Raw genomic sequence first — 17,229 nt, 5'->3', positions numbered from 1 at the left:
GTTCGGGGACGGCGGGGCTGGGTGCAGGAGGGGTTGGTTCAGTCCGTGGGAGTATGGGGGGGGGGGTCCTGGCCATGTCAAGGCCCGAGCAGTCTCCTGAGGAACGACCGGTCCCAGCTGTATTTCCGCCCCAAACTGACCTCCCCCTTTTGGCCCAGCCCAGGTGGTGGCCTCGGCCTGCTCGCCTCCAGCCCCATCATCGGCCTCTTCCCGAAGCAGCCTCTTAGCACAGGCCTCAGCCCCGAGCTCAGCCCCTGCCCCAAGAGAGCGTCCGACTCCGCTCCAGCTCCGGGCGCGGCATGGCCATGCGGCAGCCGGACGCCGAGGACGATGACCAGCAGCTTCCTGGAGGGGAGGGCCCGGGCCCGCGTGCGCACAACCCCAGGAGAGGAGACCAGTTCTACGGAGGTGAGTGTCCGTTTCTGGGGCTTCGCTCCCCTCCGTCTGGCTGTAGATCGCTCTCTGTCCCTCTGAGGTCACATTGAGCCGAGACAAGGCACCAGGCTTCTCTAGGTGGAGGAGGCCTGTCTCCTCTGCGGGTCCCCTGTCCTCACCTTCCTCTCCCTCGGGGATCCGAGGGAAGGAGGGAAGGGTGTTTGCCCTGAGGGTCAGGGCACACTGGAAGCTGGAGATGACTCTGTCCTCCTTCCTCCCAGCCTGAGCAGTGTGTGTGCATGCGTGTGTGCACGTGTGTGCCATGTGTGTGCATGTCTGTGTGTGTGAGGAAAGCACATGCAGGCAGGACAGTGTGTATGTGGGAAGGTTGGTGGACGGGGGGAGGGGCACCGAGAGTTCCCAGAAGACCCCCACTCCCCTAAGCGCCCTGCCTAGATCCTTCCCTAGCAAGTCCCGAAGGAAGGCTCCAAGTGTCTAGGAAATGTTTTCCGGCAAGAGAGATCTGGGCTGAGGGGCAGGAGCCAGGAGCCTGGGAGGGGGTCTGGTGATGGGGTGAGGCTCCGTGGAGACCGGAGGGTTGGGGCTCCGAGCTCAGGGCGGGGGGTTGGTTACCCTAGGTTGGTAAGGGGGCCCTCATGCCCGAGGCTGGCACACAGCAGGAGGGTTGGTACTGCTGTAGGGGCAGGTGGGCGCTGATTAGGGCGAGGGCAGCAGCGGGGACAGGCATTCCCACCCACAGCTTCTCCTTTCCCAGGGAGTGAGCTGGGGGTGGCCAGGGGCCACATGAGTCACTCCCTATGTGTCCTCAGTGCCCATGTGATGCCAGGTGTGTGGTTAACTCTCGGAATGATGTCGGATGCTATCGGATCTTCTGAGGGCAAGAGGATTCACGGTTTAAGCAGGAGGCTTGGACAGAGTCAAGAGGTTTTGGATTTCACAGAGAGGGGGAGCTCACCCCAAAAGACCCGATGGGCCGCGAGGCAGGAGACCGAGGCACCTGCTTTTCCAAGACAGGCTTCTGCTCTTCCCAGCGCTCCAGAAGCCCGGGGCTTTCCGCCAATATGGAAATGTTTCAGACACTGTTTCCTCAAAACCCCCTTTTTTGCCCTCCACCCTGCTCCTTCTCCTTCCAGAAATGTAGTTATGCTGGGATCCATGGCCCCAGAGTTCACGGATGCTCCCTCTGTTGTTTTTTTTTAATTCTTTTCTCTTTCAGTGTTTCTTTTTAGATAGTTGCTATTGCTGTGTCTATACTGACGTCTAACCGTCCACTAATTCTACCCCATGTATTTTCCATTTCAGACATTGTAGTTTTCAAGCCTAGAAGTTCAACCTGGGACTTTCAATATCTTCCTTGACTTGTACATATGTTTCTGAACAACATACAGTTACAATGTCTGTTGTAAAGTCCCATGTCTGTTAATTCTCACACCTGTGTCCATTCTGGGTCTGTTTTGATACATTTATTAACCTTCCCAGTACGAGTTGGGTTTTCCTGTCTCATTGCATGCACGGTAATCTTCGACTGTGGGTTAGACATTGTGAATTTTACCGCTCTGTGTGCTAGATATGTTTGTATCCCTCTAGATATTCTCCAGCTTTGTTCTGGGATGCCGTCAAGCAACATGGAATCAGGTTGATCCTTTTTGTTTTGCTTTTGTGACTTTTTTTTTTTTAAAGAAAAGCTGTTACTTTTTTTTTTTAAGTTTATTTAACTTTTTAAGTAATCTCTACACCCAAATTGGGGCTTGAACTCATAACCCCGAGATCAAGAGCTGCACGCTCTTCTGACTGAGCGAACCAGGCGCCCCCGTTTTTATGATTTGTTAGGCGGCCCGAAGCTCCCCCATAGCACCGTTCCCCAACCTGTATGAGTGCGAGGCTCTGTTCCCCAGCCCTTCTGGGTTGGTTTTTGTCCTGCCTGCAATAATTTTCCCGACATGTTGGTCAGTACTCAGCGGTTCCTTGGGATGGGGGGAACCCTCTGCAGACCTCCACGATTCTATGGGCAGCTCTCTCCTCTCTGACACCCTGTCCCATGACCTCTGCCACCATGGTCTCCCCTTACTTTCAGTTCCATTTCCTCAGCTCGGGGAGTCTGCTGGGCTCTGCTTGGATTTCCCTCCCACTGCCCGGCTGGAAACTCCCCTAGCAGTGGCCGGGGGACCATCGGGCTCATCCGGTTGTCCCCCATCTCTCAGGGATCCATGCCCTTTGTTGCCTGCGGTTCAGGTGTCTTGAAAAAGATGGCTTCTCATAGTTGTCTGGGTTTTTTGTTGTTCTTGTTTTTTTGTTTTGTTTTGTTTTTGTTTTTGTTTTGGTCTCAGTTGTTTCTGGTGGCGAGGGGGATCTAGCCTCCATGTTTCCATGTCTGGCAGACCCTTTTACCTTCCAACCTGCCTGGCCAGCGCTTTTTATGTGTGACCTCATTTTGTTCTCCAGACAGTCCAATCAGGTCGTTACTCTTTTACCCCCGTTTTGAAAAGCTGTGGTAAGAATTACCCAGCATGAGTCCTGCCACCTTCACCAGCGTCTCCATGTGCCATAGCACCTGGTTAGAGACAATGCGGGCGTAAGGATGGAACGGCAGATGTCTGGACCTACCTCGTCTTGCATAACCAAAACTTCATACCCATTGAACGACTCCTGTTTTCCCAGACCCTGTCTGTGAGTCTGGCTATTTTATTATTTATTTATTTATTTTATTTTTTAAAAAGATTTTATTTATTTATTTGACAGACAGAGATCACAAGGAGGCAGAGCGGCAGGCAGAGAGAGAGGAGGAAGCAGGCTCCCTGCCCAGCAGAGAGCCCGATGTGGGACTCGATCCCAGGATCCTGGGATCATGACCTGAGCCGAAAGCAGAGGCTTTAACCCACTGAGCCAGCCAGGTGCCCCCAGTCTGGCTATTTTAGATACTAGAAGTGGACATGAGAAAATCTGAGGCACCAAATGGTTGAGTGACTTGCCCATGATCTCAGAGCCAGTTGGTGGCACGGCTGGACTCAACCAGAGGAGGTCTGGCTTCAGAGTGGAGGTGCGGGCGGCCCGGAATTGGGGTTTATAGATCATAGGTCAGGTTGGGAAGCAGGGCAGTGGCAGTGGGACACAGCTGAGAGAACGGTCGGGACTCAGCCATGGGGTCCTAGCTGGGTGGGGAAGACCGTGGTCAGGCAGGGCTTCTGCATGGAGAGATGCCTGGGGAGGAGAGGGTGTGTGGTCTCTCTGAGTCAACGTGGGGTCCGGCTGTGTGATCGGGTCCCAAAGCGAAGGTGGCAGAGGCCGTTTTGGGGGCCACGAGTGTGCCTCAGTGAGTGTGTGCACAGCACTGAGCGTGACAGTGAGATGAGAGAAGCATGTGCACGTGTGTGGGGGGGTCGGGGTTCCAGTGGCCGAGGGCAGGGAGAGGCTTCTGTGAGGAGGCTGAGGCTAGAGGCGAGAGCTGGCCACGGAGCTGGGGGTTCTGGTGGCCCCAGGGCAGAAGGAAGTGAGGGGAGACAGAGCGGGGCTGGGAGGGCGGATCCTGGGGAGCCATGCGCAGCCGCGGTGGAGTGAGCCGCACAAAAGGAATGAGGAGTGTGTTGTGCTTTGGGACGTGTCTGAGGGGCCCTGGCATGGACCGCAAGAAGAACACGGTGCTGGCCTCCAGGGCCCCCAGGTGCGGCTGCGGGCTTTGCACACAGATGATGTGAGTATTGTGGGCCATGAACTTTGTGTTGCGCACACCTGTGTTGGTGTGTGTGCATGTCTGTGTGTGTTCATGGGGGCAGCGAGTGTGCAAATGCATGTGTGTGCGATGCCTGACCCCTGGGGTCAAAGCACCGGGACTCTGCCACAAGTAGCACCTCTCCCAGTCTACTTTCCTGCTGCCCGCGCGGGCTGTGCTTCCTCAGACTTCTGGTCCCCTGGGTGCTCCTATATGTCCCCTCTCCAGATTCCCCACACCCCAGGCCCCTCTTCTGAAACCCCTTCCCCGCAGGGAGGCCTCAGAACCCCGCCCTTCTGCAGCACGTCTGCTCCACGTTCCGACTCAGTCTGCTCGTCCTCGGCTTCAACGTCCTGCTGCTGGTGGCCATCTGTGTGATTGGGTCCCAAAGTGAGGGTCGCAGGGGCCAGCAGGGGCGGGGGGGAGCACAGGGTCCAAGAGCTCGCAGAGCTCAGAGAGGGGCAGAAAGGGGCAGCGCTGGGACAGCTGGGGGCAGTGATGGGGCTGGGGGGGGTGCGGGCGTGGACAGGCTGGGGCTGTCCGGCAGAACGCAGCTCTCCTCGCTTTGTCCTGTTCCCTGCCTCCTGGCCAGGAGCACAGCTGCAAGAGGAGCTGCGGGTCCTAAAAGAAAACTTCACCCACTTCTCCAATGGGGTCCTGTCGGAGATCAGCACCCTCCTCTTCCACGGTGCGTGGGGCTTCCATGCCGCAGCGGCTGCGGCTTCTCCGCGCGCGTGGGTTTGCCACGCTGCGCGCTGGGTGCCCGCTCGCGGGGTCTGCAGGAGGGGCTTGTGCGGGCTGCCCGGGCCATCGGGAACCCAGCCTGAGAAGCGCGCCGAGGCTTCCAGGGACGCTGACCACTGGGCGGACGGAGCCGGAAGGATGACTAGGCGGGTGAAAACCATGGGGGTTGGTGCCAGGTAAAGGGAACAGAATCCGCAAAGCTAGGAGGTGAGAAAGCCCACCCTCCATTTCAGGAGTGTGACCCCTTGCGGCATGGCAGGGGCGAAGGGGTGAGGGCTGGGCAGAGAGGCGGGTGAGGGCCGGTTTCCCCGGCGGGCACTGCGCTAAGCAAGGAAGCAAGGCTCTGTACCAAGAACACGGGGACCTGCTGCAGAGGCCTCCGTGGGGTGGGGGCGAGTGGGGAGGCCGGGGGCGGAGGGAGGGGCAGCCTCCTTGGGTGCTCCGGTGGGCAGGATGCAGGGGAGTGAAGGAGGCAGAGGGAGGAGAATGGCTGAGCCTTCATCCTCCTCAGGGGGCAGCGCGGGTCAGCAGCTGACCTCTCTGGAGGCCAAGCTGGAGAAGCAGCAGAAGGATCTGAAAGCAGGTCAGAGACCCCCCCCCCCATGTGTGCACCCCGCGTGTCCCCAGCCCGAGGCCGGCTCGCCCTGTGGGGTGGGGTCCCGGCTGGTGGGTCCCGCAGCGCCAGCATCCCGCCCCCCACCGTGCGGTGCCCTAGATCACGCCGCCCTGCTGCTGCACATGAAGCACTTCCCCGTGGACCTCCGCATCCTCACCTGTCAGATGGCCTTCGTGCGCAGCAACGGTAGGGACGGAGGGGACCCCCTCCGCAGCAGGCCTGCGCCCGCCACCGCTGTGTCTCACCTCCCTGTCCCCCCCCCCCGACCCCCAGGCACACAGTGCTGTCCTGTCAACTGGCTGGAGTACGAGGGCAGCTGCTACTGGTTCTCCCGCTCCGGGAAGACGTGGGCCGACGCCGACCGGTACTGCCGGCTGGAGAGCGCGCACCTGGTGGTCATCAACTCTCGGGAGGAGCAGGTGGGCGGGGCTCAGGCTGCTTTCTTCCTGGTCTCTAACCAAAGGGAGAGTCGGGAGGCAGAGGCCTTGGAGAGCCCCAGGAAGTTCATGGTGAAGCCGCCGCTGATTCTAGCACGTGGGACATTGTTAAGGCCAAGAGCTCAGGGCAAAGGGGCAGGAGCCAGGTGAGCAGGTGACCCGAGGCAGGCGAGGGGACAGAATTCCAGAAGCAACGAGCTGCAGGGTGACGGGCTTGGGTGGAGAGCTCAGTCTCTTCGTGTTGGATGTGGGCTGAGTGGTCCCTGGGAGCAAGGGACGCAGTGGGCATGGTTCCCAGGGACACACCTGCTGCAGATTACTGGGTGCCTCCAAGGCGTTCCAGGTCTCCCCCGCCCATGGCCACCACCGGCCACAAGCCTGAACACCAGAGCTCACAGGGGACAGCCAAGCTGTTAGGATAAGGGGGGGACATTTTTTCAGAAAAGGAAGATGTGATGGTAACAGTGGCTGAGGCTTTGCTCTGTGCCAGGCACTTTCGTAAAATAACCCGTAACCCTCACGGCCCCATGGGGGCGGCCACTCTTACCCCTTCGAGGGAGGGAGACATGAGGGGACCAAGGAAACTGTGTGTGTGTGTGTGTGTGTGTTTTCTCCTATGGGTTGTGAATACATTTGGTTTCTGATTTTTTTAAAAACCGAAGAAGTGTCTTCTCCTCTTTTAATAGAGGTGTCTCTCATTTGCATTTGTTTTTAACAGGCATGTTTCATCTCCAGCCTGTCTTTTTTTTTTTTTCCCTGTCGATATTCTTCTCTTTTCTCGCCTTTGCTGTGTGAGATGTGTTCTATTTGTTTTGTCCCCTACGGTATGTTGAACTAGATGTAGCTTGTTTTGGGCCATACTAGCGATTACTTCTATCATTTTAAAGGATGGGCTGAAATGTATCGGCTTCTGAAAATCAAAGAGTTCATACAACTTTCCGTATGAAAGACGAGGAAACTGGTCCTCCTGTGTTCTTCACGGGTCTCCTGTTTTTTGTTTGTTGGTAAGGCGGCTCCAGGCCCAGTCTAGGGCTGGAACTCATGACCCTGAGATCAAGAGTGGCTCGCTCTAGTGACTGAGCCAGCCAGGCGCCCTGCCTTGTTCTTTTTTAAAAACGGAGATGTGACTGACATAGAACACAGAAGTTCGAGGACACAATGTGTTGGTTTGATACTCATGTTGCAACAGAATCACTCCAGCACCATCCGCTAACACCCTTAGCCCATCTCAGAACTCTCACTTTTTTAGTGCAGAAAGCAATGGAGATCTAGTTTCTTAGCAACTTTGAAGTTTATCGTGCCTCCTTCTCTTCTCTGAGATTCCGCAAGCGTTTCGCTGGAGTAGTTGGAGTCTTTTCTGTCTCTGAATCTCATTAGCCTCGCCCAGATATATCTCCGTGTTGCGCCTTCTCTCAGCGGTTTCCCTCCAGGGCCAGGAGCAGCCTCTAAATTTGTAAATGTAGGTTTTCTAAATTCTCAAATACAATTTTATTTATTTTATTTTTTTTAAAGATTTTATTTATTTATTTGACACACAGAGAGAGATCACCAGTAGGCAGAGAGGCAGGCAGAGAGAGAGGAGGAAGCAGGCTCCCTGCTGAGCAGAGAGCCCGATGCGGGGCTCGATCCCAGAACCCTGGGATCATGACCTGAGCCCAATACAGCAGCTTTAACCCACTGAGCCACCCAGGTGCCCCTATTTATTTTATTTTTTAAAGAATTTATTTATTTATTTGACAGAGAGATCATAAGCAGGCAGAGAGGCAGGCAGAGAGAGAGGAGGTAGCAGGCTTCCCGCCGAGCAGAGAGCCCGATGTGGGGCTCCATCCCAGGACCCTGGGATCATGACCTGAGCTGAAGGCAGAGGCTTTAACCCACTGAGCCACCCAGGCGCCCCTCAAATATAATTTTAAATACTTGAACATTTTTCTCTTATGCGGTCTCTTCGATGAACGGGTCATCCAGATGTCGCTCTGCCGTGTCCTGTCCACAGCCACCAGCCTGTGCTTCTTTCTCTGTCCCTCTGCGCTGCGGTCCTGTTCTCCAGCCTGTCGTCCACGCCCCAGACTCTGCTTTCTGCTGAGTCCCTGGGCTTTTTCGAGTGGCTCAAAGCTTTCTCTTGGGTTTTGCTTCCCTTCCCTTATCATTGTGTTCTCTTTCTTCTTGGATGTCTTCTTTGATATTTTCTATCATCCGTCTCCTCTTTGATTTTGCATAAGTTTCCTGATTATTTCTGCCCCCCCCATGCCACCATTTTATAAATGGGCACAATTCTTTCTTGCCTGTTACTTACCTAGGAATAGGGAAGATGAATTCTCCTGGGCCATCTTCTCCAATCACCTGGCACTGTTTGATCCCTCCCCTCCGTCTTCACCACAGAGGGCTGGATAGCCCCCGGAAGTTTGGTGATTTGTACTCTGTTCAGCTCATCAGCTGCACAGGTGACAGGAAGAGGGGGCAGGGGCAGCAGGTGGCAGCAAACAGAATATCTGGTCTCCGGCACTTTCCCTCTGGCTCTGTTGAGTCCTCTGAATTTGTGAGGCAGGCCCGCCAGCCTCTGAGGGTCGCTCCTCAGGCACAGGACACTGTCCTGTTGGCAGGATTCTAGAATTCGAGGGTGTTGCCATACCTGTGCTCCAGTGAGGTTGTCCGCAATCATGATCGGATCTCTAGGAAGTGAATGGAATTGGGAAATTTCCCCCCAAATGGGACTGTAGACCCTGCACATCAAGGGAAGGGCTTGGCGTGTATGTTAGCCGAGCCAAGCCTGTGTTTCCTCTATACCCTCCCACTGTTATCCTCCCAAACCCTGGGACGTCAGTCCCTTCTGTAAGAGAAAGCCACGTGGGGGTCTGTTGTCCTTGGGGGTGTGTGTGAGTCCCGGGGGACTGTCTCAGACACCACCTCCTCCCCCCCCTGCCCTGCCCTCACACATTGCCAGCAGACTGTGGACCCCAATGTAGCCAAGTCATAATGGGGCTCTGGGCAGTGGGTCCAAGCTTAGAAGCCCCCGCCCAGGAAAACTCCAGAGAGCACAGCTACCCAGAGAAGCCAGACCAGGGGCACCTGCCCTTGAGAGGCGAGTGAAGTTGAGATCCACAATGGGTTCTGGAGTCCATGGGGGCAGCAGGGGCCAGAGTCAGGATTCTGAGAGTCCAAGGTCATGGGCAGAAGATGTCAGAAGATGGGAGTCCGGGGTAGCAGCTCTGCGCTGGGAATGAAGTGGGGCGCCAGGTCAGGGGACAGCGGTCACGAACCCCGGTACTGGGATTCCTGGGCTCGACCAACTGCCTCGAGTTCCCTAACCTCACCCGTGAAGTGCAAATCGCCAGGCACCCAATGTAGAGAGCTCTCGAAGGATCGAAAAAGACAACCTTCCCAAAGCACTTAGCACAAGGTGTGGCCCCGCCAAGTTCCACTCAGCGGTGGCTCCAGTTCCAGGAGAAAAAGCAAGAATAGTTGTGTTGGGAGCGGACTCCTCAGCCGGGGGCAGAGGGAGCTCGACAAGGCGGAGGCAGCCGTAGCTGCTGCCTGCACAGACATTCAGTGTACCAGAACCTTCCTCCTCGCCTGTTTTCCAGAAGTTCATTATGCAACACACGAACCCCTTCGATGCCTGGATAGGTCTCACGGACAGCGACGGCTCCTGGAAATGGGTGGATGGCACCGACTATGAGCAGAGCTACAAGTGAGTGGCCTCCTTCTGTCTTGTTGGTTTGGCCTGGGGCCAGCCCCCTGGTCTTTCGCCCCAAGACACTGCCACCCCCCCACCCGCGACCGGCTCCCCGACCCTCTCCCTCCTAGGCTGCTGCCTCTGCTCCCTGAACCCCTCCTCCTCCGCTGTGCTTTTCTGAGGTGGGGGTGGCAGGGTTAGGGCTGGGAGCTTGAGCTCCGTCCTGCCTTCCTAGGAACTGGGCGGCCACTCAGCCTGATGACTGGCAGGGGCACGAGGTGGGTGGAGGCGAAGACTGCGCGGAACTCCGGGCCAACGGCCGCTGGAACGACAACTTCTGCAAGCAGGTGCAGCGCTGGGTGTGCGAGATGAGGCGGAACATCACGGCCTAGGGGTCCGCCCCACCCCTGCCCCGCCCCCTGCCCCGCCCCCAGCTCTCTGCAGCCGGACTGGGGATTTTGAAGAAAGGAAAAATAGAGGGAAGGGGTCCAGACGGATCGGAGGGGGAGCTGTAAGCATCCCGGACCCCCAGAGACACTACCTTCTCTAGGATAACCACACTATGACATTCTGGAAAAGGCGAAACTCAGGAGACAGACGAGTGGGTCCAGGGGGTTCCAAGCGAGGAAGGGAGGGATGAGTATGTGGCACTCGGGGGATTTTTAGGGAGTGAAACGATCCTATAGGATACTCTACTAATGGATACATGTCATTACACATGAGTCAAAACCCACAGGATTGGGGCGCCGGGGGGGCGCTAAATTGGTAAAGCATCCGCCTTCAGCTCAGGTTATGATCTTGGGGTCCTGGGATTGAGTACCGCATCGGGCTCCCCACTCAGCCAAGATCCTGCTTCTCCCTCTGCCGCTCCCCCTGTTGTGCTCTCTCTCACAGTGACCCATAAAGCAAACCACAGACTTTAGTTAATAACAACATATCAAGGGGCCTCCCCCTGGTTCACGCGGTAGAGCATGTGACTCTTGATCTCGGGGTCTTGAGTTCGAAACGGTGAAGATTTCTTTAAATCAAAAAAAGAGGGGCGCCTGGGTGGCTCAGTGGGTTAAAGCCTCTGCCTTCAGCTCAGGTCATGATCCCAGGGTCCTGGGATCGAGCTCCGCATCAGGCTCTCTGCTCAGCGGGGAGCCTGCTTCCTCCTCTCTCTCTCTCTCTCTGCCTGCCTCCCTGCCTACTTGTGATCTCCATCTGTCAAATAAATAAATAAAATCTTTAAAAAAAACCAAAAAAAACACCAAAAAAAGAGTCAATATTGGTTCATCAGGGTTATCAAAATCACCTTTATATTAAAGGCAAGATGGGAAAGTAAAGGAAGACAAAAATAAAACGGAAACGGCCACACACAGAATCTTCTGTTCTTTTGAGTTATTAGGATGACTCCTTGTGGAGAGAGTAAACCCGAGCGTGTTTCAGTTGTGAGCGGAACTCTCGTACGTAGAACCGTCTCTGAGAGATGCGCGGAGTGAAAGTGTAGCGGCGCCAACAGCTTCCTAGAATTATAATAAGCAAAAACAAAACTTGCTTATACTGTGCTTTTAGAGGCAATTTTGCCACAGCAATCTATCAGAGGAAGACCTGAACACATGCCAAAAGGAAAGATAATTTTTTTTTAATTTTTAAAGTTTTTTTAAATTTAAAGTTAAATTTTTAAAGTCAATTTTTAAAAAAGTAATCTCTGTGCCCAACATGGGGCTCAAACTCACAATTCCAAGATCAAGAGTCACACTTCACCAACTGAGCCCTCCAAGCACCCCCAAAAGGAGAGATTATTTTTTAAGGTTGCATTCTCTTATTAAAATTAAAATTACGTATAAATAACAAAAAGAGAACCATGACAGCTTAGCTGTTTGTAAATGAAGAGCCGCTATCCTATTATCACCAAGATGCAAAGTGAAAATTATCTAGAAAAGAAAGGACACAGAAAAAGCCTGGCCCAGAGGAAAATGTACAACCTCATTTTTAAAAAAGATCTTATTCATTTATTTGAGAGAGAGCTAGCGAGCGAGAGCGAGTCAGGGACAGAGACAGAGGGAGAGGGAGAAGCAGACGCCCTGCTCAGCAGGGAACCCAACAAGGGTCCTAGAACCCTGGGATCATGACCGGAGCTGAAGACAGATGCTTTCCTGACTGAGCCACCCAGGTGCGCACAACCTCATGTTTTTATAGCTGAAAACTAAACACTGAAAATAAACCAAATATTCAACTTAAAAAATCAGAAAAAGTCAATTACAATATAACCCAAATATAGTAAGAGGAGGGAATTAATATAAAATATTAGAAGATTCCCCAGACCGGTAGAATGGGTAAAGCTAAAACCCATTTTAAGAATTAAGCTTTTGGGGCGCCTGGGTGGCTCAGTTGGTTAAGCGTCTGGCTCTTGATTTTGCCTCTGGTCATGATCTTGAGGTCTTGGGATTGAGTCCCGGGAAGTGGGGCTCCCTGCTCAGCGGGGAGTCTGTTTCTCTCCCCCTCTCTCTGCCCCTCCCCCAGCTCTCTCTCTAAAATAAATACTTAAAAAATTAAGCTTCTTTAAAAAAGATTTTATCTATTTATTTGACAGAGAGAGAGAGAGCAGAAGGCAGAGGGAGAGGGGGAAGCAGGCTCCCCATTGAGCCCGGAGCCCGATGCAGGGCTCTATCTCAGGACCCTGGGACCATGACCTGAGCTGAAGCCAGACGCCTAACAACTGAGCCCCCCAGGCTCCCCTTATGCACAGATTTTTATGTATACACAAATTTTCATTTTTCTGGGATAAATATGCAAGGTCACAAGGTGGTCACATGTTGAGTTCCAGAAGAACGTGCCCAACTGCTTTCTCGAGTGGTCACCTCATTTTCTGTCCCGCCCGGCCACCAGCACGTGAACGATCCCTTTGTCCATAGCCTCCCCTGCGTTTGGCTGCTACCATTCATTTTTTAAATTCTGGTAAGTGTGTTGGTTCATCGCTGCCCTTTCTTGCGTTTCCTGGATGGCTGATGGCACATGCTCATTTCCCATCTGCATATCCTCTTTAGGGGAAATGTCCCTTTGTGGGTTTTTGGCCCATTTTTCTAGTCGGATTCTTGGGTTTTCCTACTGTTGGATTTTGAGAATTCTTTTTTAAAAGATATATCTCACTGTGTAATTGTAGTTGCATGAATTTATTTGAAAAGCTTAGAAAGTCTTTTTGGGCCATTTGAATAATTTCTTTCAATACCTATATCTGAGCGTCTTCTGAGAGCAAATCAATGAGTGAATGCGACGGGACGGGATGTTAGAGCCTCCACGCGTCATCTCCTCACCGAGTGGGGTTTGGAGAATTCTTTACGTATTCTGGTCTTTTGTTGGTGTGTGGTCTGCAAATATTTTCTCCAAGTCTGTAGCTTGTCTTTCCTACCCTCTTAGCAAAAAAAAAAAAAAAAAAAAAAATCTGTTTACCAAAACACTCATGTGAAAAGAATAAAATCTTGGCAAAGCCCGATTAAGGAAGTGAGAAAAGTGACACGGCCACATGAGAGATTAAGGGACACTTTTCCTGTTTTTATAGAAATTTGGCGGCATTCCCAAAGCTGAGAGGGATCGTTGATCATGCCAGGCCTTTCCAGCGGAGAGGAGCCGAATGCCTCTGGGCAGGGCTTGCACCAGGGGTCTTTTCTGCCTCCATCTGGAACAGGGAAATGCTTCTGCATATGCCATTAGCCAGACGCTGGAGTCCCAAGGGAACCACAGGAGAGCTGGGGTGTCTTCGAGGGGAGGAGCTCTCGGGGAGCCTGTGGATGTGTCTCCAGGAGTCTCGAGGGTGATCATGGAGAAAGAGACTCACCCCTGCCAGGAGCCCTCTGCAGGCAAAGAACCAGCTGGAGCTGCCCCGGGCGGGAGTGGGTCAGGCTGCCCTTGGTTATTGGCAGGGACAAGGTGGAGAGCCTGGTGGACTCCAGGGGCGCCAGCAGCCATTCAGGGAGGACCCCGCCCGGGAGAAGGTGGGGTAGAAGGAGGCTGAAGGAGACCCTGGGGAGGCAGCTGCTCCCTGGGGCGGGAGCCGATGGCAGCCGTTGCAGCCACGTAACCCATCTTCCTCTTGAGGGACTGCTCTGGTGCAGAGGGTCCCCTCAGAATCTCAGGGACACCACCCGCAGACCCCACGAAAGGCCGTGTTGGATGCTGCTGTGAAGAGCATCTTGGCCACCGGCCACCGCAACACGAGATCACCGGCCTGTCCTCGAACTCCTCTGTCCTTCGCCCCAGCTCTTGAGCTCTGAGAGGAGAGGAGGAAAGAAAGAGGAAGGGGGACCAGGGCCGCCTATGACTCCTGTCCTAGATCGTCAGTGGCGGGCCCCGAGATGTGCACGCGGTGTGTTGAGACAGTGTTCCTAGGAAAACACAGGATTGGGGAATGGGGAAGCGGGAGGAGGAAGAGGAGGAAGTCACCCGAGGGTTCGGCCAAAGCTGGCCCAGAGGGGAGGCTGTTGTGAGAGGGACCCATTAGAAAGTGTGTCCAGGTAACGTTGGGCACGGTCCTGCGCCCGTGGGGGTGGTCGGGTCACGAGCCCAGTCCCCATGACATGCCAGGAACAACGGATCTGGAGTATGGCTAGTCTTGTACCCGATGGCCATCGGGGGGCGAGCGAGGCAGTCCCAAGGAGCTCCTGCTGTCTGTGCATCCCACCGCAACGTGTCTCTGCGGCTCCCACGGGACACAGGTGCTGGCTGAGAAGGACAAGTGTACAGATCTGGACGGGATCCGAGCCCAGGCCAGGCGGTGTCTGCCCCCGCCCCGTCCTTGCAGACCCCCAGGCCCGTACATAAAGCTTCGCTCGAGTCCAGCCTGGACTTGCAGACCCGGAGTTAAGCCCCATCTTAGAGCTAAATGTATGTGGCAGAAAAATCCAGGAGAGCTTGTCCCTTAACAGTGGAAAGACGCATCAGTCATCCTTAACCAGGGCGAGGAAATTCCCCTCTATCCCCGGTTTGCAGAGAGTTAAAAAAAAAAATAATGGGAATAAGTCTCTTTTTTATCTCGTGCCTATTCTGGATGATGGGTCCGGTGCTGTGGACTTTCTTCTGAGATCGTTGCTGGGGCGGATGGCGTCGATCGAGTTCTGAATTCTGAGCCTCGAATCCCGGGGAGAGCTTCCCTTGGTTGTAACTCATGACACTTCTTTTTTTTGTTTGTTTGTTTTAAGGATTTTTTATTTATTTGACAGAGGGAGATCACAAGTAGGCAGATAGGCAGGCAGAGAGAGAGGGGGAAGCAGGCTCCCCGCCGAGCAGACAGCCCGATGCGGGGCTCGATCCCAGGATCCCGAGATCATGACTGAGCCCAAGGCAGAGGCTTTAACCCACTGAGCCACCCAGGCGCCCCAACTCATGACACTTCTGAGTCCTGCTCTTTTGAGTCTCTGAGGTCCCGAGAGATGCAGACCTGTGGTTCGCTTTTCTTATCTTTGGTTTCAGCAGCCAGGAAAACGCAGACCTGATAAAATGAATTGGGGAGTGTTTCCCCCTCTTCTACTTTCTGGACAGGATTCCATAGAATTGGTGGTTGTTTCTTCTTGCAGCGTTTGGTAGGATCCTCTAGGTAAGCTATCTAGGCCAGAGATTTCTTCTTGGGAAGACTTTGAACTATGAATTTGGTGTGTTTATTAAGGGTTATAGAACTTCTCAGTTGATTTATCTTAGGTAAGTTTGGGTAGTTTGTGGTCTTGGGAGAATCGCCCATTTCACTGAAGTCGCTAAAATTTTGTGCATAGACTTTTCCAAAAGGTTCCTTTATTATCGTTTTAATCTCTACAGAGTCTAAGGGACTTTCCCTCTTTCATTCCTGGTGTTAGTAATTTCTGGTTTTCCCCTGGTTTTTTTTTTTTTTTTCCCCTTTGTCAGGCCTGCTAGAGGCTTATCAATTACACTGATCCTTTCAAAGAACCAACTTTTGGTTTCATTGATTTTCTCTATTTTTCTGTTTTCAGAACAAAATTTTGATTGATTTTTGCTCTTTATTTCTTTTCTTCTTCTTGCTTTCGGTTTGTTTTCTCCTTTTCCTAACTTCTTAAAGTGGGATGTTAAGTTGTTGACTTGAAACCTTTTTTCTTTTCTAAAAAAGATTTGACTTTTAAGTTATCTCTGTACCTGATGCAGAGCTCGAACTCACAACCCCGAGATCAGGAGTCACGAGTTGTATTGCCTGAGCCAGCCGGGCGCCCCAGGACCGTTTTTCTTTTCATACATAAGCATTTTATGTTACAAAATTCTCTTCAAGCATTTCTTCAGCTGCATCCCACAAATTCCGATTTGTTGTATTTTAGTCATAGTTCAGTTTAAAATAGTTTCTAATGTCTCTGGAGACTTTGTCTTTGACCCTTGGATTCTTTAGGAATGCATTGTGTCATTTTTTTCGGTGTTGGAGATTTTTAAATGATCTTTCTGTTTTCTATCTGATTGTTTTCTGGCTTAACTCCATTACGATCTGAGGACGTTTGTTGTAAAATTTCAACTTGCTTAAGTCTGTTCAGGTTTGTTTTGGGCTACATGATCAGGTTTATCTGGTGGGAGTTCCATATGCAATTGAAAATGCCGTGTCTTCTGTCCAACCCATTGTGGCTGGGTGGGGTGGTCTAGAAATGCCTGTTAGAGAAATGATAGATAAACATAATACAATTTTGACCTGAATGCCAACGATGGAGGGGGCAGAATAAAATAACATTAATATTCACATAGAGGAATACAAGCCTAAACATGTATAAAATTTTATGGTTAAAAAATTGTGAGAGATAATGTTGGGTTATCCCATGATGTGGACGGCAAGGAATTGCATCAAGATTAGACCAAGAAGGGGCGCCTGGGTGGCTCAGTGGGTTAAGGCCTCTGCCTTTGGCTCGGGTCATGATCCCGGGGTCCTGGGATCGAGCCCCGCATCGGGCTCTCTGCTCGGCGGGGAGCCTGCTTTCCTCTCTCTCTCTGCCTGCCTCTCTGCCTGCTTGTGATCTCTCTGTCAAATAAATACATAAAATCTTAAAAAAAAAATTAGACCAAGTAGTAGTACGAGTTGACTCAGTTTCCGAGGGAGGAGAGGGGCCAGATGTTGAGAGAAATGTCAGCTCTGCGATCTGGTCTGGCTGGGTCTTTTAAGGGGTTTCTAAGGACTCAAGAGAGTTGCAGCTGTGCCAGTGGTGGGGGATGTGGGAAAGGGGTCTCTGCTTGGCCAGGATGTGGGTCATGGTCAGGCTAGAGAAGGGTATTTCTTGCAGCTGGGTCTCTTTTCTGAGAACGTAGGGTGCTGGGACCTGGAAAAACAAAGGTAGGGCCAAGAGCAGACACCTGTGAGCTTTGTGCGCAAATGTGGTTTGGGGTGGGGGTTGTGGATAGATCCCTTTCAGATAACTTATTCTAAATCCTCTGAAATCAAATCAGTGTGGTATGAGCACAAGAAGAGAAACTGCATTGGTGGCACAGACTCCCAGCCCAGAAATACATATGAATATAGTTAGGAACTTAACAGAAGTCTTATTTCAATCTGTTGGGAGAAAACACAAAACAGAATATAGTTTATAAATCAGTTTTTCGTTTGGCATGAAACCAAGCCAGAGTTCCATCTCACACTACCCAGAAATGACAGACTCCAGATGGATTAATTATTTAAATGTAAACATTAATCATTAAAAAATAT

General features: G+C 52.5%; 1 protein-coding gene across 1 annotated transcript; it reads left to right on the top strand.

Annotated features, from left to right (window-relative positions):
* The first annotated feature begins 296 nt into the window (after positions 1-296).
* On the top strand, positions 297-9,989 carry ASGR2 (asialoglycoprotein receptor 2). Its single transcript, XM_032839939.1, has 8 exons — positions 297-418; positions 4,380-4,492; positions 4,695-4,790; positions 5,358-5,429; positions 5,562-5,648; positions 5,736-5,881; positions 9,481-9,587; positions 9,808-9,989. The coding sequence occupies exons 1-8, from the start codon at positions 300-302 to the stop codon at positions 9,962-9,964; spliced, it is 897 nt and encodes a 298-aa protein (XP_032695830.1). The 5' UTR covers positions 297-299; the 3' UTR covers positions 9,965-9,989.
* The last annotated feature ends 7,240 nt before the right edge of the window (positions 9,990-17,229 follow it).

Source organism: Lontra canadensis, unplaced genomic scaffold (genome assembly GCF_010015895.1).
Source record: "Lontra canadensis isolate GAN:19392208 unplaced genomic scaffold, GSC_riverotter_1.0 scaffold110, whole genome shotgun sequence".
Taxonomy (NCBI): Eukaryota; Metazoa; Chordata; class Mammalia; order Carnivora; family Mustelidae; genus Lontra; species Lontra canadensis.
Note: the sequence above shows the minus strand (reverse complement) of the source record. Positions and strands in the feature narration are given on the sequence as shown.